The sequence below is a fragment of the Candoia aspera genome, chromosome 1, assembly GCF_035149785.1.
Source record: "Candoia aspera isolate rCanAsp1 chromosome 1, rCanAsp1.hap2, whole genome shotgun sequence".
Classification (NCBI taxonomy): Eukaryota; Metazoa; Chordata; class Lepidosauria; order Squamata; family Boidae; genus Candoia; species Candoia aspera.
In genome coordinates this window covers 192,090,860-192,114,747 of record NC_086153.1, presented here as the reverse complement: position 1 = coordinate 192,114,747, position 23,888 = coordinate 192,090,860, and the positions used below count along the sequence as shown (strand labels likewise).

The 23,888-nt window shown below is 36.3% G+C and overlaps 1 protein-coding gene across 2 annotated transcripts in view; it reads left to right on the top strand.

Moving 5' to 3' along the window:
* The window catches only part of MAP3K20 (mitogen-activated protein kinase kinase kinase 20), a 120,648-nt gene that overhangs the window by 37,725 nt on the left and 59,035 nt on the right, over positions 1-23,888 (top strand). For both annotated transcript variants that reach the window (XM_063318168.1, XM_063318169.1), the window contains exons 3-9: positions 3,918-4,005; positions 7,136-7,237; positions 9,871-9,936; positions 11,571-11,599; positions 11,699-11,836; positions 15,880-15,966; positions 21,019-21,093. In XM_063318168.1, the coding sequence (XP_063174238.1) occupies positions 3,918-4,005; positions 7,136-7,237; positions 9,871-9,936; positions 11,571-11,599; positions 11,699-11,836; positions 15,880-15,966; positions 21,019-21,093 (585 nt within the window). The remainder of the gene's footprint in view (positions 1-3,917; positions 4,006-7,135; positions 7,238-9,870; positions 9,937-11,570; positions 11,600-11,698; positions 11,837-15,879; positions 15,967-21,018; positions 21,094-23,888) is intronic.

The window sequence follows — 23,888 nt, the reverse complement described above, 5'->3', positions numbered from 1 at the left end:
TAGCAGCTATAGGGCTAAGAGATCACTAAGCACAGGAAAAAAGAAGAACAAAGATTTAATCCTTTCTGAACAGAAATGTAACTGGACCAAGAATAAAGTCAGTAAGATTCTTTTTACTTTACTTTGAACTTACTTTATCTAAGCGTGTCATTCCTTATGCTCGGGAGGGCTGAGTGTGTAAGATCAATAACCTATGTTTTTCTGGAGTGCCCATTAAAGCTATTTAAGATAATATTCTTTTTCTGTATGCAGCTTCTCCACTGTGTTAAGCTCTACTCCATTCAGTGGTCCTAGCTGTCCACTAATGGCTTCACTTTGGACCCCTAGCTAAATGTTTCTAACAATTTAACAATCAGTTTTCTCCAAAGCATTCTAGGATTTGCCATTTCCTGTAAAACTCCCCCTAATCCTGTCAGTCTCCCCATTTCCCTCCTGCCCCTTGGTTTTACTTCACATTAAAGCCATTACCTCTACAACGGATTCCTTCAGCTTTATAGATGGTGATAATGAGCAACAAAAGATAAACTTTTCTATGTCTTACAGAACCAGAAATATATAGCAAAACATGAGGCAGCAAAGTATTTATGTAAATAGCCTGTTCTGTCCTTGTTTGACTGTAGTCAATGATAGAAGTCACATTTATGATTAGCATATGGGTAAAGCAGTTACCTGTTCATGTATTCATGGGAAATAGGAAAAGGTTAGAGTGACTGTTCTGTGAATGAACTTTCTGGCTTTTTTTCCTTTTCTAAAAGACATGTGAGAATATCCATTGGAGGAAAAAGGGAGGAATCTTAGGAATCTTGAACTGTGACAAGCCTTATTTTCTCATATGGCTACAATTCCAGGCCCTTCAGTTAGTCATCTTAACTGATCTGGGATGAACAGGCAATCCATCCTTTCCTATTGTTCCTTCAGTGACGAAGAACCCTCCATTGTGCATGCCCAGTTCTACTTTCTGGCCCGTTGGAATGGGATTATGTGAACCTCCCATATTTTCCTCCACTGAAGGATTCTATTAATATATCTACTATTTGGGCTTCCAGAATATCCCCATGTTGCTTTACGAAGAGGATGTGATTGCTTGCTTGCTTATTTATTTATTTATTGAATCTATATAGCCTATATAGAATCTATATAGGGACGCGGTGGCGCTGCGGGTTAAACCGCTGAGCTGTCGATCGGAAGGTCGGCGGTTCGAAACCGCGCGGCGGGGTGAGCTCCTGTTGTTAATCCCAGCTCCTGCTCACCTAGCAGTTCGAAAACATGCAAATGTAAGTAGATCAATAGGTACCGCTTTGGCGGGAAGGTAACGGCGTTCCGAGTCGTCATGCTGGCCACATGACCCGGAAGTGTCTATGACAACGCCGGCTCCAAGGCTTAGAAACGGAGATGAGCACCGCCCCCTAGAGTCGGACACGACTGGACTTTACGTCAAGGGAAACCTTTACCTTTACCTTTACTATATAGCCGGCCATCTCACTTGCATGTGACTCTGAGCAGCCTATACAATTAAAACAAAACTAAACAATCAATGTAATTTAAACATCAAACAGTTAAAAACAATTAAAAAACATAATGTCCTAACAGTCAGGAACCACGATGAGACAAGGAATAGGTCTCTAGTGTTTTATTACTGCTACATTAGACAGAAAATCCTAACAAACTGAAGAAGCGTGGGAAAACCCAGACATATAAACCCCAAAGGTTAAGGCGGGTCTGATCTGTGTCTCTTTGAATGGCTGTTTAATTCCTCAGTACTACGCATGCGTTTTCCCCCCTGGATAGGGGCCCCCTCCTGCTCACCATCAGTACTCATGACACATAATTACAAAAGACAGAAGAATGCACTCAGAGTTATACCAGCCATATAATGGGCTCCACGCTTCCATGGGATCCCCAGACCCAACGACAGAACCAAGTTTTGCGAGCCTTCCGAAAGGCCAGAAGAATTGGGGCCAACCTTACCTTTAGTGATTATTGGATATAATTGAGCCTGCAGTTCCTCTGACACTTATTCCAAGTTCTAAAGTTAACCGTTCCTAAATTTGGGGTGTTATTGTTCTAGAATTGCAAAATCAGAAAGCCACTAATTTGGGACACTCCTATACTAGCCCAAATATAACTCTCCTTACAGATGCCACCTGTGAAAGACTGAGGACAGTCTCTAATAAGCAGCGGCTGTATCTTGATTGTCCTCAGGTACAAAAGGAAGCAAATTGTATGAACAGGCATGTCTACATGTCTTCATTATTTCTTTATCTAATTATTTTTCAGATTTATATCCTAGCATTCCTCTAGGAAATCCACGTGGCTTATATGGGAATCGCCCTTTCTGCTATTATTAGATTATGGTAATGTACAATAAATATATGGTGATGCCTCTAGAGGAAACCTGGAAGCTTCACAGCGTCCAGGCTTCTGTTGCTGTTCTTCGGGAACATGTGATGCCTGCCCTTGACTTCCCATTGCTTTCAAAATAAAATTCAAGTGCTTGTTTTGGCATATAAAGAGCCAGTTTGGTCTGGTGGTTAAGGCAACGGGCTAGAAACCAGGAGACTGAGAGTTCTAGTCCCGCCTTAGGCCTGAAAGCTGGCTGGGTGACCTTGGGCCAGTCTCTCTCTCAGCCCAGCTCACCTTGCAAGGTTGTTGTGGTGGGGAGATATGAGGAGGAAGGAGTATTAGGTATGTTCCCTGCCTTGAGTTATTTGTAAAAATAAGGCAGGATAAAAAATTAATCAATCAATCCCTTTAGGGTTTGGGTCCCACTTCCTCAAGAAGCAACCTCTGTATTGTATTATCTCCTGTTGTTAGATTCAGTCACTCACTGAGGGCATGCAGTGGAAGCTACCCAGGAAGGAGGCCCAGCTAGAATTAACCAGGGCTCGGGTCTTCTCCGTGGCAGCATCACACTGTGAAATTCCTCACATGTCACCCCTTCTGGATGATTTTGAAAGAGACCTGACTTTTATAAGCAAGCTTTCTTTCTTAATTAGCAACTTCATTATTTATGATATTTTAGATGACTGCGTTGGATATATGTTTATATTTTACTGGTATTCGTTACTGCTTGTATTGTGTTATAGAATTTTTGTTAAACATCGAAGCTACTGATGTTTAATGTTGTGCTGTAAACTGCCATGGGCGCAAGTTTCTGTGATTAAGGGTAGACTTGAACCTAGTTCCTAGTTCAGCACATTTACTAGCACATCACCCAGATTCTCCATTCCAGCTTTTGATTAATACCCTATACTCAAGGCAGTCTTTGAAGTATGTTCAGAAACTTGAGTTAATCCAGGATGCTGCAGGAAAAGTTCCAGGGAGCCTTCCATTTTGTAACAGCTTCACATAGTGTGTTTTTTCAAACCTGTATAAGACTTCAAACTAGGCTATATAAAATCTCATTCTCCCTTACAAATCTACCCAAGCTTTGGGATCTTCACGAATTGGCCTTCTCTTGATCCCACCACCACTGGAAACAGCTTTTTAGTAGCTGCTTCCCAAAAGTGCCAAGGAATGATGCACTCTCTCCAATAACAGTGGTTATTGTTCTGTCAGCAAGTATAAACATGTTTCTTTTAGCAGGGTTTTGATATGGAAGCTCTAACCCAGCTTTTCTGTCAAGGTGGGTTTTTATGAATTGTTGGATGTTACTTGTGTCACTGTCTTACATTTGTTTTTAAGCTCTTTTTTTGTATGTTTGTTTTTAAAGATGCTTTAATTGCTTTAATTAGACAAATTTTAGTCTGTATAATCTGTAGGTTTAATGGTGATTTTTGAATTTCTGTTCTTGCTAGCTACCTTGAGCACAATTATTGATAGAAATAACACCGATAATGATTCAGAGAGGTTTGTGTTAATTATAGATTTATGCTGTTTTGTATTCACATCTGGTGCTTTTGTTGCATTTTGAACAGGCAGAAATCCTCAGTGTGTTGAGCCACAGAAATATCATTCAGTTTTATGGAGCTGTTATTGAACCCCCAAACTATGGCATAGTTACAGGTAAATTACAGATCCTCCTCCTTTTGTGATATGTGGGTGATGTTTCTGAAATGCTGGATTTTTTTGGTAGTAGGCTATGTACTTGTGCTTCTACTGATTTACGCCATTCCATATGTTTTTGAAGGTTTAAAATATTTAATTTAGGCTATCAGGAGTATAAATACACTTATGCCACACCCCCCCATACATACTTATTTCTCTATTTTACACTACTAATAACATCAGCATGATCCTGCCTCAAAACAGTTCTGGCTACAATTATATTTCATACTTTGTGTCCTGTGTCTTATTCTACAACAGCAGGAAAATACTTCAAGAGCAGCAGGACAGTCTGCTTAGGCACTATAGGCTGGATGGTTTTTCCTCTCCTCCTCAAACCAAGACAAAGTGAAGTTAGCTGCAGAAATATAAATAGTAACTTATATTAGGACAAGAGTGGAAATAGAGGATTAGGGATGAGGGATTCCTTACAGATCCATATATAACTTTTTTTAAAATAACCTGCCTTTCTTTTCAAGTTGAACAATACGTTAATATAATTTGGAAAAAATGAATTCCTTTACTCCTGCATATATTATTTCAGTGTAATTTGTGGAGTGTTTTCTGTGAAACCAAAAAATGGCACATCTCAGGGATGGTATTTGCTTTAGTTAAACGGTACAGGCTTTTTTGCAAACCCACAGAGAACAATATGTAGATTATGCTTACATGTGTCTTCTGTTGAGATGGGAGAAAATAAGAGTGATATAAGAAACAGAATTTCATCATTACATTCTGCTGACATTGTACATTGCATTTCTAGAATATACTTGGCAGAACAGACAACATGGGGGCAAACCCTACAGGCTGGTTTTCAGTTGGCTGTGAGGCATATTTACAGAATCAAAACTGATCTGCTGTAAAGCCCCCACCCCCTTGTTTTTTTGGCATGCCACTATAAAAATGTTGAGCTAATACTGCAAAGATTCTGGGACAAAATCTAGGCCTATTGGAGATCTGGCCAAGTGAGCTATTTTCATGAACTGAAAACATACTTCAATCTTACCTCTTCTGTCAACAGACTACAGACTAGGGTTACAAATTGACTTGAGCCTGGCAGGATCTATCACCATTCCCATTGTGGGAACCACTAAAAAAGTGAGCTGAAATGTCTCCCCCCACCTTATATTTTAGCCTTTAAGAAGCATCTAGAAGCTCTGTGTTTGATTGAGCAGTAATGCTGGTGGAGACAAGAAGATAAGTTAAATCTGCTGCCATGTACGCCCCTACTCCTGATTCTACCAGTCTCCTCTGATTTAAAAGCATCAGTAATTTGTATTGTTTGGCCCCAACAACACAACATATAGATTCTATATAAGAATCTGATTCAGAACAGGTGTCTCTGTGTATTGAGGTAGGATATCAGTGTGAGTACATTTCACATATTTAAATGTGCTTATTGCTGTATTCTAAATGATTGCCTAGCTAGAGTTTCTGTTTCAAAATGAGCTATGTAGCTTAAGAGCCAGTTTGGTGTAGTGGTTCAGGCATCAGCCTAGAAACCAGGAGACTGTGAGTCCTAGTCCCATCTTAGGCATGAAGTCAGCTAGGGGACCTTTGGACAGTCCTCCTCTTTCTCAGCCCTGGGAGACCACTTTGAAAATCTTGCTAAGGTGGTTGCCAAGAGTCAAGACTGAAGGCTATTCATCTATCTTGAAGAAACATAGTATTCCTAAGGCCTCCCTCTTATTTGGATGACCTGAAGGATTTGCTGAGGTCAGTAAATTTTAAAGCAGGCATGCAAACTTCTTCTAGGCTAAGGAAACTCCCCCCACAAGTAATGGGTGAGTTCTGGACAAGTGTAAATGAAATTAAATGTAGTTAATATTGTTACTTTCAGGGTGATGCTTCATGCCACCCTCCTTCTGTCACACTGAACGTGATAGTTTTTGTCTTGTGTTAATTTGAATAAATTTTAGTTGTAAAGATTTAACTAATATACAGGTTAACACAAGATTTTTTTTGTTCTATTGCTTCTTTTTACTAAAAGCTTTTTATCTATGCTACATTCTTAAGTTTGTGTCTACACATAGAATGAAGAGTGGTACATACATGTAGATGAGGATGAGAATGAGGATGTAATCTCTGGTCATTGTTCCCAGTTATCAAGGATAGTGTCTGTGCATATGATTCATGCCATCCATCCATTAATACATGTGGGACAAAACTATGGACAGCATAATTATGATTCAGATTAGTTTTATTAAACTGATTTATTAATTTCTTTACATTTAATGGGATTGGTATTATTTTCTTGGTACATACAAGCTGACCCCAGAATGCCAGGATTGATTATTTGCATTTTATAACTATATATAGTTATCTTTATATCCATTTCATAATGTTAGGGATTGATTAGGCAGGCTGTAATTCTTGCTGGTTAGTTCTTTTATTGTTTAATGAGATATATGCATTAATTTGTTTATTTAATATATATTTAAATGTGTTTTAATATATATATATTTATTTAAATATATTATTTTTAAAAAAATTATATCAATCCCATCAGGAAAAAATGTCTCAGTACTACTTAGTGTTTATGTGTCATTCTTGTATTTATCATCTCATTTATATTAAAATAATTTGTCTAATCTTTGAGAACCAACATGTGTAGTGGTTAAGGTGCTGGACTAAGCGTGGGTAGACCCAGGTTCTAGCCTTCCCTTAGGCACGGAAGCCAGCTGGGTGACTTTGGGCCTGTCACTCTCTCTCAGGCTAGACTGGGAAGTCAAAAAAACAGAACAACCCAGAAGGCATCAGTGGTAAATCCCTTCTGCAGGGTGGCCAATGAAACTGCATGGATTTAAACTTGAAGCTACCAGGAGTCAATATTGACTCAAAAACACAAACAATCTCCACAACCTTTTATTCATAAATCATACTGTCCTGCCTTAAAGATAATGTATTTGGACTCTCTATAATGTCGTTCAGACAAATTATAGGTAATATTATAATTAAATTGTAGATAATAATTGCAACATTGTAGGTAAGACCAATTGCGCTAATTTTTAAATCAAAGATTGCTAATTATTGTGCATCCATCTGTCATTAAATGTACCAATTTAAATGCATGTTTGCTGTTTTGTAACAGAATATGCTTCTGCTGGGTCATTGTATGACTATATTAATAGCAACAGAAGTGAAGAGATGGATATGGATCATATAATGACCTGGGCAATGGACATAGCTAAAGGTAAGTGAGATTCATTGACAGCAGCAGTGGCAATAATTCACAAAAGATTAGAACTCTATGCTAGTTCCATTTCTTATTCAGCTCAGGTCTATTCTTAATCATTAATCTGAATTACTCATAGTGCCTAAAGATAGTACTTTAATTATATGTCCTATGAAATCTTCCAAAACCTATTTGACTTACTAAATAGTTATCATGAGCTTTCTTCAAGAATACAACTTTAAAGAGAATTTGGGAATATTTGGTATCTGTATTGTAGGAAAAAAGATCAATGAGAATAGGAAATAATAGGGGTCAGGGTGAGTTGAGGTAGGAGAACTATTGTTATCTCTGTTTATAACAGTATCAAACATTCCAACGATTGTATATTATATGAATTGAGTAATATATGAATTACACATGCATATATCTATAATTGTATATATAAGTTTTATTATTCTGTTTAATAGTAATTGCCTTATTTAAAGCCTAAATAAATAAATGTAAAGTTTCATACTTCTATTGTTTTAAAAATCAGTATCAAAATTACGCAGATAGAAAGTACATGAAATGTAAGCAGATTTTCTGTTTTGTTTTGGAGTAAGCATTGAACATAAAAGGCATATCCAGGTAGAAAAGAATTTCCTGACATTTTGATATTGGTTTAAAAGTAGTTGGTTAGAGTTTAGATAGGGATGATGTCATGCAAAAGGGATTAGATTCTTTTCCCCTCCACACACATTTTTATAACATCTGTTGCCCTGAAGCTGCTTTTTTATTGTATTTGTATGTATGTATCTGTATGGTTTTCTCCAGTCACTGGATTCTTACATTCAGTGATCTCTTAACAACAGCCTTCCTCAGTGTCATGCCTTTGAGATGTGTTGGGATTACACCTCCTGGAATTCCCATGTCAGCACAGAGAAACCATAAAGGAACTTGAGTATGCACATGGACTTGCTTAAGAAAGCCTAGGGTAGAAATAATTTGTATCCATACTAGCGAGAATGCATTTCAAATTGATGCTAGCTATTTTTAATGAGTTGTGAGATCTTGTGGAAACCTAAACTGGCACTTGAACTCATGAGTCCAAAGGACTCAATTTTTTTAGAAGTGTTTATGTGTTACTAGAGTGTATTTCAATTATGTACAATTATGTACTATCTTAAGAAATGCATCATATATTGAAGGCAAGTGAATATTTTAATCCCACTGACCGACACAAGAAATATTTAAACTGATGAACAACTTACATATTTTTATATCAAGAAATATGATCATATTTCCAATCAAAGCATATAAAGTACAAATAACAATTCATTTAAAGTGTTCCATACTTAGATTCAGGTTAGTCATTAATTCCAAATGCACAGCTTTGATAATCTTTCTCCCAATTTCAAAAAAGTGATCATTTTTTCCCATACCAAGTGTTTTCAAAACCTATGAATTTTTTTCATGAACACAAAAAAGTAAATAATCTTCCAGTGATCCCATTTTATAATTTGCATTGAGTTTACATTATAAGCTTGTTACCTTTTGTGAGACTTGTGGTGTGTAGATGGTGATGATGATGAATATGGTGATGATTTATTTGATTTGGACACTGCCCAACTCAGATCAACTCTGGGTGGCTCACAGAATAAAAACAAACAACAATATACAATCCAAATAAAAAACAATTAACAGATGCAGCCAACAGCAACATGCATATACCCTACAAGAGGCTCCAACTGCCCTAGCCTAAAGCCTGGGAGACCAACCAGGTCTTGAAGGCCCTCCAGGATGCCATCATAGGGGGAGCCATCCAGATCTCAGGGGGATCTCATTCTAGAGGGCAGAGGAATATTTCTCAAGGGCAGATTGTCCTCACTGTAGAGGAATATAGTCATTGTATGAGGAGGTATATAGGTAAAAAAAGCCTTGTGTGGCTCAGAGTGGTAGGCGGCAGTATTGCAGCTGAAAACTCTTCCTGCGACCCGAGTTTGATCCCTGTGGAAGCTGGATTCTTGGGGAGCCGGCTCAGGTCAACTCGGCCTTCCATCCTTCCGACGTTGGTAAAATGAGTACCCAGCTTGCTGGGGAAGGTGACGACTGGGGAAGGCAATGGCAAACCACCCCGCTGTAGCCTGCCAAGAGAACGTCGCAAAAGCGGCGTCCCCCCAAAGGGTCAGACATGACTCGGTGCTTGCACAGGGACCTTTCACACTTCACATGAGGAGGTATGCTTACCACCTAATTGAAAACTCCACACACACACACACACACACACACATGCATGCATACACACATATGGATACACACACACACACACACACAAAAATAAATGATATGCCTAGGAAGTAATAACAAAGTTTAACAACATTTCTAATCATGTGGATGCAAATGCAGAAACTGCACCGCACAACCAGAAATTATCTGCTGTGAGAAGGCAGCCTGGTGATACATGCAGTGGGAACTGTTCATGAGCACTTCAGTTGCCCAGTCGTTAACAAAAAGGTGTTGGCATAGATGCAAAGCATAGGCTTATACCCACAGATATCAACCAACTGCACCGAATGTTTGCTGAACCCGTCTTATTTGTTCTGTGAACAAGCTGCTGCTGGTCCTGACATAGCAAAATAATTTTATTAACCCTTGTTCACTTTTAATTTTAGGAATGCATTATTTACATATGGAGGCTCCAGTCAAAGTAATCCATAGAGATCTGAAATCCCGGAATGGTAATTCAGCATAAATTTACATTTATTTTTGTTTATTTTTCCTGCAAAAATGACATTTTAGGGTTGATATTGAAAAGAGCAGAATTCAGTGTACAAGCCACTTTGATAGATGTGTATGGAAACATAAAAGTGCTGCACAGGATTTTAAAGAAAATATCCTGCCCGTAATATTGAGGGCAGTGTGCATGGCACTGCAGGACCTGCTGGATCAAATCAGTATGCGTTGGATATTGCTGATTGAGAGTTGGATCCAATCATTTCTTTTCTGCATTCTCAAAATCCACTGTCTTAGCAATTCCCTTTTTTTTTACTTTAAAATTTCCTACACATTTCAGGTTTTGCTTTAGGGATGATACTTCAATTGCTTGATTACTTTATTAAGTTCAACTATTCCTCTTGTAACCCTGTGATTAAAGATGGCTCAGATAAAAAAGACACCTTCCCTCGTTTCCCTTCCCCTCTTGGAAAAAAAAAGGATTATGAAATATCTATTTCTAATAGTTTCATTTTTTAAGTGACACCTAAAATGGTTAATAGTGAAAGAAGTTGGTCTAAATTTGGAAGTGTACAGAATGAAAAAATAAACTAAGTTGTGAAAGAAAAGAAAAGCTCATCCAGAACAGCAAACCTCTGGTTTTCAAAGTCCATGAAAAAAATAAAGTGATAAAAATTTAAAATCAAAAGTTCTGTAGAAGCTGCTGGTATTGAAAGTATTGTAGATGCAAAAAAATGAGAGTTATTAGCCAACATTTCATATGGCAAAATAAATATTCTGAGCCATTTTTATTCTTCCTTTTCCTCAGCTTTTTTTCTCAAAAGTGTAATGCTTTCAGTATCTGTTTGATATGGTGGTAGGTAGAGTCTGGAATACATTTTGGAATGTTTCTTCTCTTTTCACGTTTGGCCTGCCTGCTTCATCTGAGTAGGAAAAAATGAAGAGCTGCACTATGTCTCTGCATTGGTAGTTTTTAGCCCCGTTTTCAAGAAACATTTAAAACGTTTTAAAGCAAAATTCAATCAAATTCAGAATTATTGTCTGGAGAAACTATGTTTTTGTTAGTATACACCAAACATACTTCTATTAAGAAATCAGGATTTACTATACTATACTATACTATACTATACTATACTATACTATACTATACTATACTATACACACACATATATATATAGTAATATAACTTTATATCCATTAAATGTGCTAAAAATAACTATTGCATAAATGTCAGTTTTTCCTAAACATTGTATTTTCCCCTTGGTTTCAAAAGTTCTGAAAATTTTACAGTTGTCTGTGGTATTCTTTTTGCCTATTTCAAAGGTATATGTGACTGCATTATAAAGCATGGCTATAGCTTTAAACTATTTCCCAGTAATTGTTAATACTGCATTTTTCAGCTCCATTGCTGTAACTCATTAAGTTGACATTATTGGTGATCTATCTGCCATGATCCTGCATAAAGAGAATCAAGTCAATAATAAAGCCGTTTGGTTTCAGATTAATGTCAGCCAGAGAATTGTTAACTGGGCTTGCCAGTAGATATAAGCCTTTCATATATGGAATGATTTTTTCTAAAGAAATACATATGGTTTGTTCATAGCATTGATGTAAGTTTCTCTCTTTTAAAAAATTTCAGTGGTTATAGCTGGTGATGGAGTACTGAAGGTAGGAATATTTCATTCTTTTTATAAAAATATTTGTTGTTGTGATGAATTGGGCATACTGTTTTTCTTAAAAAAGCATGTTTTCTCTACTTTTTTCTAGATTTGTGATTTTGGGGCTTCAAGGTTTCACTCCCATACAACACACATGTCTCTAGTTGGTACTTTTCCTTGGATGGCTCCAGAGGTTATCCAGAGTCTCCCAATATCAGAAACATGTGACACATATTCGTATGGTGTGGTGAGTATGCATATTTCTATCCTGGCTTCTGAATACATAGATAAATCTGTCTTTAGACAACTGGATATAATTCATGCTCGTGTTCCATACACATCTGAAGGCACAAAAACCAAGTGGTATTTATGAGGCACTCGTTCTGCCTTGTGTATCTCCCACGCACCCACCCACAGTTCTTTGGATTTCATAGTTCTCTAATTTTGTGATACAGTTTTTGGCACAGAAAAAGCTATGACCCATACCCACGCCAACAGGCCTATTGTCAGCAAAGTTCTGGAGAGCGTCAGATTACCTGCCCTTCCAAGGTCCACACTTCTGCCATAGAAGTCAAACCTGAGATTTTTTTTTAATTCTTTACACTTGCCCATGAACTTTAAATTAATGAATGAAAAAAGGAGTGTAAAAAAGCAGTTAAGAGTAATGTAAGTCTCACGGATTTCAAGGAGAACTAATTATGGCCTGCTTACAGCAAAACTTGTAAATATCTATTTGGAAGAAAACTAAAGGAAGTTCAGTGGGGCTGACTGCCAGACAAGCATATCTAGAATTGCAGCTTGGATCCAGCTCATATTTTTTAGAAAAAGTTAACTTCACTAGAAGGAAGGAGTTCAGGAAATGGCTTCTGGATAAAATGTTGATCATCAGTTTACTTTAAAAGGTTGAGTAATACTTACGTGTTTCAAGGATAGACCATTTCAAAGCTGGTGATATCTTTTTTTTCCCGACCTGATGTTCTGCATCTTAAATAGTGAAAAAAACTTGAGATAGTCAGGAAGAGAATGAAATTCAGAAATTATTGCAGATTGGCTCAGAACTAAATGTTTATAGATAAATAATAATCTAATTAAGTTGTTCCCTTGCTTCTGTCAATGGGACAGCGAAGAGTGAATTCCCAGTCCTCTGTACAATCTCAAAATCTGTTTCTTCTATAGCAGAGTTTTTGGAAGGGGAGGACAAGTCCAGGGGGAATTTAGGAGGAAAAAGTCCTGTCATACATATGCGTTTTTACTTCTGCACATTTTAAATTCTACTTTAGAAATCTGTTCAAGTAAACTTAAGTGCATTAGTATTGATTCTCTTAACCATTGATTTCTGTCAGGATTTCTTTTCTGTAGGTTTTCAACTTCTAATCAAACAGGCTAACAATGTGCTCCAGAGATAAAGAATCCATGAAAAATGTGGCAATTTTTGATTTAAAACAATCTCATCCATAAATAAAAGTTTTGAATGGTCAACTAACACAATCTAGAGCACTAACAAATGGCTTTTGTGCTGCACAGACATCTGCTTTTTATCATTTGAAGTGCAGCTGAAATTCTGATAACAAAGAGCAGAATCCTTTTCAAATGTAAACTACTAAGATGTTGAGAAATACTGTTCTGTTGGCAGAATCTGTAGCGTTTCTTTTATTTATTATTTTCTCTGAATTTTTCCCTGCCAGAATGGATTGTATTCATTAAACTATTACATTGCTTACAATGCAAAAGGAAGCATTTTCCCACCCCAGTATGCTGTCCACCCAAAAGTCCAGGGTTTCCTTGGTCAAGCTGAACTTGACTTTTCTGAATAAGTCACAAGAACATGAGGAAAGATGCTAGATGTACCCATTTATAACTTTCTGAGCTTTACAAATTATTTCACAAAGCTGGAACAGAGGGTGTCAAGTTCCATATCTCTTTATTTAGAAGTAAGTCTCAAATAGTCTCCTGGAATAAATCATGTTTTAAAAAGTAAACATGTCTTTAGTCAGAATCTTCTATTTTGTTATATGAAAATGACCCACAACAGCAAAGCTGAGTTCAGATTTAAGATTTATAATCTATCCTGATATAAATATATATTGCCCAAAGAATGGATAATGTTTAACAATATCCAATGTAATGTTCTGTTGTCCCTAGACGTGGCGCTTTATATTATGAGGAAAATAACATGGTCCTGTACCTGATGTGAAAGTTATACAGTTCAAATATAAGCCCAGCAAAATTTCCATCAGTACATACGTGCTCCAGAATCCACTGGAGTTGGGTGGCCAATAAATTTCAATCAATCAATCAATCATATGTGTATGTGTTTAATATAGCAGGCTTATAATAAATTCAAGCTCGGAAATAACAATCAACTGAAAATGCATCATGGCGCTGAGTAATAATGTATATGTGCCACCTTGGGAATGATGAAAACCTCTTTAGATTGGTGCACTTCTTTTAAGCCAGGTGTTAACGTTTGTTGTTTGGTTGTGCAAAGTGCCTATATTTCTTAGTGAGTTATAGTCAGCAGCTATGATTGAGGGTGACAGTAAGGTTGCTCCACGCTACTTGGGAAACTCCAGCTGTGCTGACCAGTAATTCTGCAAAACATACTTGTGAAGCTAATTTTTTGCCACCAACGTCTGTGCATTTTCTTCAGCATATTTCTGGCATAATAACAAAAAAATGTATACAGCAGCTTACTCTGGGTCATATTTCTGGACTCTGGTTGGTTTCAATTGCTTTGTATCTCATCACAGATTTTTTTAATGACTTTTCACTGTGGTTGAATTTGAAGCAAAAAGTGTAACTACCTGGAGTTTTCTTTATTTGCATCGTCATAGCTGTCACTTTCAGAAATGATGTAATGGTCATAATACAATTGCATTTCCATATTACTATGTGCCTAATTATAAAATTGCTCCCTCCATCCCATAACAACAAAATAGGTTGCCTTGAGTTAGTTGTACAAAATAAAGATGGGATATACATCTGATAAACCTAATAAATAAATAATAGGTACATGTAAACCCACCTGATCAATTTGGACTTTTTTGTCTGTGTGTGAGACAGAAGAAAAGGGATAAAGCTGAGAGAACAGGCAAGGTCCCAAAAAATAAGTCTTTTTCTATTTCCTTTTACGGCATGCAACAATACTTATAACTGGGATAGTTCCTGTCTCCATTAATAAGACCTTAGCGTTATGGTTTTTCAATAGTAAACTTTTATAGTTTTATAACTTAATCAGCTTTATTTAACCCCTAGGATGCTGCTGCACCTCCTTTGATTGAAAACCTGATTCAACATCAAGGTTTCTTTCTCCCCATATTGATGGGCAACATCTGGCAATAAGTTACTAATTATTTTTTTTAAAAGATAGCTGGTCCAACTAAACTCAAATGTGAACCACAAGTTAAGAATTCTAAATACTTAATGGAAAATATTGATCTCTGGAATACTTAACCAGGTCATTACTTTTTTAGAAAATACCAATAGGAGTTTTAATTTTCTTTAGCTAAATGGTGTATTTTCCAGCTCAGATCAACAGAAGTATGTCTGTCTTGTGAAGTCTAAAAAGAGGCAGGTACTTTTGTAAATAGGACTGCTTAGCCAAAATCCAGAACTTTTTCTGGAAAAAGTTTATTGCTCTATTTGACATAACTAGTTATATTATCCTTTGGTATAATGGTGGAATATCATGCAAATAAAATTAACTGAGATCATACCGTACTGTAAATTTATTTGCCTTTTATCTGGCTAAATATGAAATATAATTAAGTATTAAAGTATTACTATAATATTGGGATTAATACTGAAATATTTGAAAGCTGGAAGCCTTTTTGTTGCTTAAAAATCTGTTGTGCTACTATTTTTAAAATTTTGGACTTAACTCTGGAAAGAACAAGCCTAAATGGATAGAGATTGTCTCCTAAGAGAGAGCTCAGGTACAAGACAGAGTAGGTTGCAGAAACATTTTCTAGTATGGTTTGAAGACAAGAAATCTTATTTGTTGGCTACCTCAACCATCAAACAGTGGAAGTACAAAATGAGATTCACAAAATCTAGTCCCCTGCTCTCTCTCTCAGTAATTGTTAAATAAGGGTTTATTATTAAAGATAAGAAATATTGGACATTGATTTGGTGTAACTGTCTAAGCACGGACATATATCCAGGTTTTTGCAGATGGGCTTTCATTGCCTGGTAATTGGATACAGACCACACTGCATTAAGGTTTAATAATATATTTAAAATACAAGGTACAGCAATAAAAATCCTTTTTCTTTTTCTTTTCCATTTCAGGTTCTCTGGGAGATGCTAACAAGGGAGGTCCCCTTTAAAGGCTTGGAAGGATTACAAGTAGCTTGGCTTGTAGTAGAAAAAAATGAGGTAAGACTACGTTTCTACATTCAGGTACATAGATCAGAAAACAGTATTGGGTTTTGCAAAAGACTTTTTCATCTTCCTCAAATTGAAAGTAAGTTCAGGCGTATGGAAAGATTAGCAGTAGGAGCTAACACAAAGGGTCAAAGTGATGTTATTCGTCATGAATGGACCCTTTACATCTAATTGTTGCAGCTTCACGTTGTGATGCTGTAGATCAAAAATTATACAAGTACTGTACTAGCTTCTCAGTCTCAATTGTAAAACCTGGGGGTTTGTTCTTAGGGATGAAAGGAGCCATTGCGTCCAAGGTAGGAGAACAGTTTAACTCCATCTCCTGCATTTAGGACATCTTTATACTGGCCGGGAGTTGATCTATCTGTAAGAGACCTTCAGCTACTTCAACTTAACTCTCCCAGCAGGAGTCACTATAATACAAGAAACTGCCACTCAGATGAGGATTTCAAAAATAAAAGAAGATAAAAATAGTTTAAAAAAGAAGAAAATTACAGTTTTGCCACCCACGTTCCTCAGTCCATTGAAGATGAGCTCCTCACTGGAACTGGTAAGGCTATGCCATAGTTGCAAGCCTCCTCATGCCGGGTCTTTCCATTTCAAAAGGACTTCAGTGGCGTAAACACCCTTTGTACGTGTCCCCAGTGTTGCTTTTCTTCTGGCTACAAATTGAGGCTTTTAGATAGTTGAACGTGTGAGGGAGTATTTGAACACATGGTCTCTTTAGTATCAAAGACAGGAAGTGCCGTTTTAAAGAAGAAATGTAGTGTGGCGACTTTATTGCACGCAGGCAACATTTGGGATTTCTCCTCCATCTAGGTTGGCTGGAAGGTCGGGTACCGTCACAAAATAACTTAGGCAATTTCTACAGTGTGACTTCTAGATTTCTTTGTTATGTTGCCGGCTTCCTAAAGTATTTCGGAAGTCTTTACGTATAATAAATTTAATTATCATTATTTTAACAAAAACAGGGAAGAATTAATGTAAAACATGGCAGTCTTGCTTTTAAATATTCTTTTTGACGTATAGAAGGCCTGTGATATCTGTGAATCAATGTGGAATAACCAATTTAGTTGGGATGGTCTCTGTCACTCACTATAAACTTATACCTGTAATTCTGACAAATTTAATCTTGAAATAATTAAGGTGTAGCAAGTATCATTCTTATTTTTTTAAGCAGGAGGAAAGTTTGTTTGATTTCATCAAAATAGCCTCACCCCATCCTATAGACAAGGCATTAAGCAAGAAACTTCTTCATCTAGATCAATACTCTGATCTTATAGTTGGATACAAGATTTTGGTATATAACAAATGTATAATAATGTGCCAGTTTTGCCAATTCATGTTAATTTAATTAAATTGGGTATGATCCAACTCTAATTAAGCATATTAGTAATCTCATCCATTCTAGCACTTCCCTCTTGGCTTGAAATGTATGGAATTTAGAATTCTTTAACTTTATTAGATTGCATAACAACGAAATGGATTTTAAGGAGAGTCAAAGCATTACGGGTTTGGAAATGCTTATCAAAACTTTGAAAAAGTCAAGGGCATTAAGAGGGGCAGTAGTGGCTAGGATTATATTGTCCATGGTTTCAGTAGAATCATAGAGTGAATATGGAAATAGTATCCATAGCAAAAAGTTACCATACTAGTGTTTGCTTTTTAAAAAACTTGACTGCAATTTTTTTCCTGTTATAAAAGACTGAAATATCTATATGTTCTTTGTAACATTAAAAAGGTCCTAATAAAGTAGTTGAATGTCTAAGACACTAATCTCCCAGTGAATTGTCATTCTGCAAAGTATGGGTTGAATTCAAAGTAAGTCAGTCATGCTTGAGTCCCACTGAAATCAATGGGACCTAAATTTACCTATAATTATCTTGTCCCACTGATTTTAATGGGCCTAAAACATGACTTATAACATGACTTACAGAATCCACCACCTTATAATTATTGCACTGAGTTTACACTGTGAGGAAAAACAGTGAATCTCATATTTAGTCGTAGGCAGAATTCTATTCTTTTGAAATTCAGAGCAGATGTAACCATAAGACAGTTAAAGACAACGGAAGTCCACCCTTATTCAAAAAGGTTGTAGAAGAATTTGCATCCCCTGCTTTCTGAAAGATATGTAGGACTGTCTACATTTTATTCTCTCAGAGACTTATTTGGTGTCATCAGGTGAAATTCATAGAGGATTGAACGGAGGGTTTTGGTTCAGGGCTGTGTCCATTTAAATCATGCTAGCTTTTAAATGAGTGATCAGTGATAGACTCTGTAGGTGCCATTTATATACAAGCCACACTGTACTCAGTAGGAGTTATTCCTGAGTGGACAACTGCATCTCCTCTACCATGCCCACACCTTTTTTTATTGTTTCCTTGATAATCTGCATGTTTTATACTACAAGTGTAAATCCTGTTAAAGAAGACTTTATTTAATAACAAATGAAATTAATATCACATTACTGAGAAATGTCACTTTTATTAGAATATGACTGTCTTGAGGATCTACCTGATGAATAACATTCTATTCAAGTAAGATGTATGTAAATAAGGAGTTTAGTGACTCGTTTTCCATCCCTGGCACTGTGAGAGTGGGAGACAAATGCCACAGCTAGATTGTCAGGTATATTTTTAGGGAAATGACTTACTTGAATATCAAGTGTCAATGTTACTTTGTTTATGCCAAAAGATTTCTTGCATAGACTTCTGATATAGATGTTTTTCACATTTACAATATTCATGATTTTAATGGTTACATATCAGATTATGTCCTTATTGTCTGCATTTCTTCTCTCATATTTTCCCTTTTCTTAGCATATATTTTTGTTTTTGTTTTAAAATACCTGTTTGGTGCAAAACAGCTATAAGGTTTTGCAAGTCCCATTATACTCATACAGTGATATATTTTATTTAGCTTACTTAATATGCCTCTTGAAAAGGTGTCACTTTAAACACTAAGCAGAGTTGTGAGAAACTCAGATGTAACTGCTTTTCATAATTATATCCTTTTGTTAATCCACAGAACTAGCCATACATTTTCCTGCCATGTTATATATAAGGATATTAACAGTTATCTTTTTCTATCAGCAACAATGATACCATTATTCTTTTTATTGGGGCATTTCCTTTAATCTACTATCAATAGCATAGTAACTGCAAAGATCCTAGTTATCAGAAAATTGTAATTAACACACTAATACATTCTCGTTAAGGTTTAGTTTTAAATAAAAAGCTGTATTCTCATGCCAATAGAAATCGAGTAAGTAGATAAGTACTATTAAATATTTTAGATTTTAATTTTTACTTTTAATAGAATGTCTAGCGTCTTCAATATGTTAAAAGTTTGTCTGGACATTCTTAAAGTATGGAATGAGAAAATATGCTACTTATGAATGGACATTTTTTTCAGTAGGCTGGATAGGATTCTTTTAGGGGTTGGGGGGTTGTAATGATTTCAGGAGGATTGAGAAGAAAGGGAAAACTATTTTGATCAAAGGTGGTAACAGAACACATACAAGGGGTCTATGTATCATGGCCAATGACAGCTTTATTGTACTTTTGGTGTGTATTTCTAGAGTCCAAGAATATTCTTTTTTGAATAAACAGATTCTGTTATTTTGTAATTTACCATCTATTTTTGGTTCAACTTGCCTTTTTTCATCACAGTGTTTCCTAACCTTACGTCCTGCTGGCCAGCATAAACTGGAATTCTATTACATTTATTCATCATTATAATGCTAGACTTCTTTATGGTTAACTTGACATAATAATTACTATACATATTTAAATTTGAATGATTATTTTAAGTAGGATGTAGATCACAAGACCTCTTAACATTATTAACACTTTACTTTAAATAACTAATAGGGATATGCATGCTTTGAAAATGATTCAGAGAAGTGCTTCAGAAGGTGCTTGTGTGAGCACAGCATCTTACTACTCGTCATTAAAGCAGCTTGCTTTCAGTCTTCTGTGGAAACCTGAAAAAAGGTGCTGCTGCTTTAAGGAGCTGACTCATCCTCCTCTTAAAACACCTGCATCTTTTTTTCAGGCTTGTGTGGAAGCATGAAAAACTATAGGCTGCTTATTTTGAATAGCAGAGAGATGCTCCCTTCTTGTATAGTCCAAACCATGCCATCTGATTCATTTTCAAAGCAAACCCTTAATAACTAATATGGAAATATTACTGGTATAGAAAATAACCACTGAAGAAATATGTAGAAGTATTTGATGTGCTCCAACAAAAGAGGATGGATTTAATGTGAATCAAAAGTAAACAAATATGTTTCAGGAATGACTCGGGAACTTAGATTCTTTAAAACCTTGGGAAAATACATACACATATTTCATACTGTTATAGAAAGCTATATTGCGGGTAAGAAAGCAAGAGAAATGTAATGTAAAAAGGGTTGTAGGCATTACAGGGATATAGTTCTAAAACCTTTTCCGTCCAAAAGGTTATACAGTATAATTTCCCCAGAATGGTAATAGATTTAGGGAGATTTTTTTTCCTGCTAGTATAACTGTAGAACCAAGTTTTTCTTGGGGCATCCAAAAAAGAGTACTCTCAGCATTTGAGAACTGAATCTTACAAAGACTGAAATTGCTGGTGTTTATTTATTCATTCAATATATATACCACTTCTCATATGTAGAAAAAAATACCTTGCATCAGGAGTTAAACATATGCCATTTCACACAAAAGCCATACTGTACAATTCAGCCTGTGTAGTGTTTGTCTCAGCAGCAGTGATTTTTTGAATCTGGTTCGTGAAGCATCGTTGTTGGTTCCCAACCTCCTGGGGAAATACTAGCTTGGTTTACTATCACCATCTCCTTCCAGGCATAAGGCATGCCCTCTGCAGGCATTTTGGTATGATGCCCTCTGCTCTGTCCTGTTTCTATGGCAAACTGTGATCTGTTTTTAGCTGTATTGCACACTAGTAAAATACAAAAGATCTACTGTACTACAGGCTTTGGATTGATTGTAGGCTGTTCATTTCTTTTTACTGTTTACTTTCTTGTTTCTATTACAGAGACTGACCATTCCAAGCAGCTGTCCTAGAAGCTTTGCGGAGTTGATGCTCCAGTGTTGGGAAGCAGACCCAAAGGTATTTCTTTAGATTTATATACTGTTAAGTGTATCATTGTTTACTCTTGTTTACTTTTTCACTGTGAGAAAATATTCTGATGCTGAAAATTGGAGACTTAGAGACACTGAGTATGTATATGATTTAAACATGCTGATTACTGGCTTCCCTAATATTGGATTATTTAAGAAAGTAAGTAGGTCAAAAAATAGATAATCATTAGTCAACTAACATCCTGTCTTCTGCTAATGAATGGAACTTCTTGAGTAGAATCTGTATTTTGTTACAAAATTATTTTGATTGATTGATTGATTGCATCAGCTTATGGACTGCTCTGTTTCTAAATATTCTGAACATTACAATAAATTAACATAACAACAAACAAACATTAATGAAGACTAAGACTCTTGATGATCCCTTTTGCCTGTTTTTGTTTTATGTAGTACTCACAAGGGAGTGGCTGGATTCCAACTTCCAATATTTCTGCCCAGGGCCTGTGCTCATGTGTTGTAGCACAACACAATTGAAGGGCACTAGACTGGAAAAAGCTGTGGGCTAAAAAATCCAGTTATGACATTCATTCCTCATGTGCAGGAGATATTGCACAAGAGTTACCATAAATCATGAGCACAGTGATCCTCTTCCATCCTTGAAGTGCAGAATGTAATATCATAAATCATATGATATAAGGGTCAGAAGGGATCTCGGAGATCACTATGTATAATTTTTTTTTAATCTGTCCAATTGTGTCTGATTCTTGGAGACTGCCTGGACAAATCCCTGCAGTTTTCTTGGCAAGTTTTCAGTAGTGGGTTTGCCATTGCCTCCTTCCTAGGGCTGAGAGAGAGTGACTGGCCCAAGGTCACCCAGCTGTCGTTGTGCCTAAAGTGGGACTAGAACTCTCGGTCTCCTGGTTTCTAGCCTGGCGCCTTCACCACTACACCAAACTGGTTCTCTATATAATATAAATGCAGATAAAAGAAAGGATATCAAATCAGGTCTTTTTACAGTCCTCAGAAATAAGCAACAATAGTTTGTTTTTCCTCCTGGATTAGTGTATGTATGACTGAAGCCAGGGCCTTTAGCAGAATCATGTATGTATGTATGTATGTATGTATTTATTTATTTATTTCATATGGCATAGCAGAATGCAGCATTGTTGCATAAAAATCACAAAAACAATATATAAAAGTGTATAAAATATAGGACATTGGGACAATAAATTATTTTTAAAAACACTCAATACAAATGATGAATAAAATTATGAATAAATTAAGTTGCATATGAGCACTTACTAAAATAACTAAACCTATGGCTGGATATCTAGATTGTTTAGCCATTGGACAGCAGTACCCTCGAGATGATGTAGTTCTTGCAGGGAGCCAGGAAACCTTCTGAGGGGACATTCCATCGCAGTGTGATGTAAAGTTTGCGAGACATTCTCACAGTCACAATTAGGATTATCAGCAAGCCCCCATTTATGTTTCCAATATCAGCACCTGCCATTATTAGTTCGAATTCGATTAAGCGCAGTCCAGTTTTTCCTTGGGAGATCAAGGAAATCAAGATCAAGGAGATAAAGCAGAATCAGTGATAGGCATAGTTTGCCCCCCCCACCCCCAATCAGTAATGTAAGTGGAGGTCCCTCTGTATAGCTAGAGGAAGCTATTCATAATGTAAAAAAGTATCTATCTTTAATGGCAATTAAATAAAATAAGATAAATGTAGTTAAATCAATAGCAGTGTCATGAGTACTGATGGCGAGCAGGAGGGGGCCTTTATCCAGGGGGGAAAACGTATGCGTAGTACTGAGGAATTAAGCAGCCATTCAAAGAGACACAGATCAGACCCGCCTTGACTTTGGGGTTTATCTGTCTGGGTTTTTCCCACACTTCTTCAGTTTGTTAGGATTTTCTGTCTAATGTAGCAGTAATAAAGCACTAGAGACCTATTTCCTGTCTCAGCGTGGTTCCTGGCTGTTAGGACAAGTAGGGGAGATAAGATTCAGTGACACTACTGAAGTCAGTGTCACATTTTACATTCAAATAGCCAAATATTCTTAGGGTAAGATCAGTTTTTTCTTGGTGGCAGTACTGCTGAGAATGTTTTTCAGTCCCTGAGCAGATATGACTGAGCTTGCCCCAGTGGTCTTCCCTTAAAATATTCTACCACAAAAAACCTCTTACAAGCTTTTCTTTTCTTTCCTTTGCCAAGACAAGAAAAGAAAGGAGGCATAAGAGTCGTTGAATATGAGAGTCGTTGCATACGAGATAGGCAGCAGATAAATTTGATAGATAGATAGATTGATGTATAGATAAATAACTTTCTGTGTCCTGCAACTATTTTTGCAATTATAAGAACCTCAATTTAACAGACCCCTGTTCAGAATACAGTGAACCAGATTTCTGGCTGGACACCTCCCTGAAGTAATGAATGATCCCATTGCATCTAAAGTAATCTGAAGGAAGCGGTTAAATGTTAATTTTATGTCATTCACAATGACCTACATCATATGTGTAGTGAAGTTATGCAATTTAAATCAATGAGAAATGAAAGAAACTGTTATTTCCTGATAAGTTATAGAAAGATAGATACTAAATTGCTTTACTCAAAAACCAAATCTCATTTTTTAAAAAAACTTCACATCATTCAGTATTTATGGGTATTAAAAAATACTAAGTAACACTAGCATTTAGCAACTTTGAACTCAGGATGATCCAGAGTGTAATTAACGCCAAAGAAATGTGTTCCATTTTGGTATTACTTGCAGGGCTTTGTGGGGAAAATTTTGAGAGGTATTTATTTATTTATCAAAT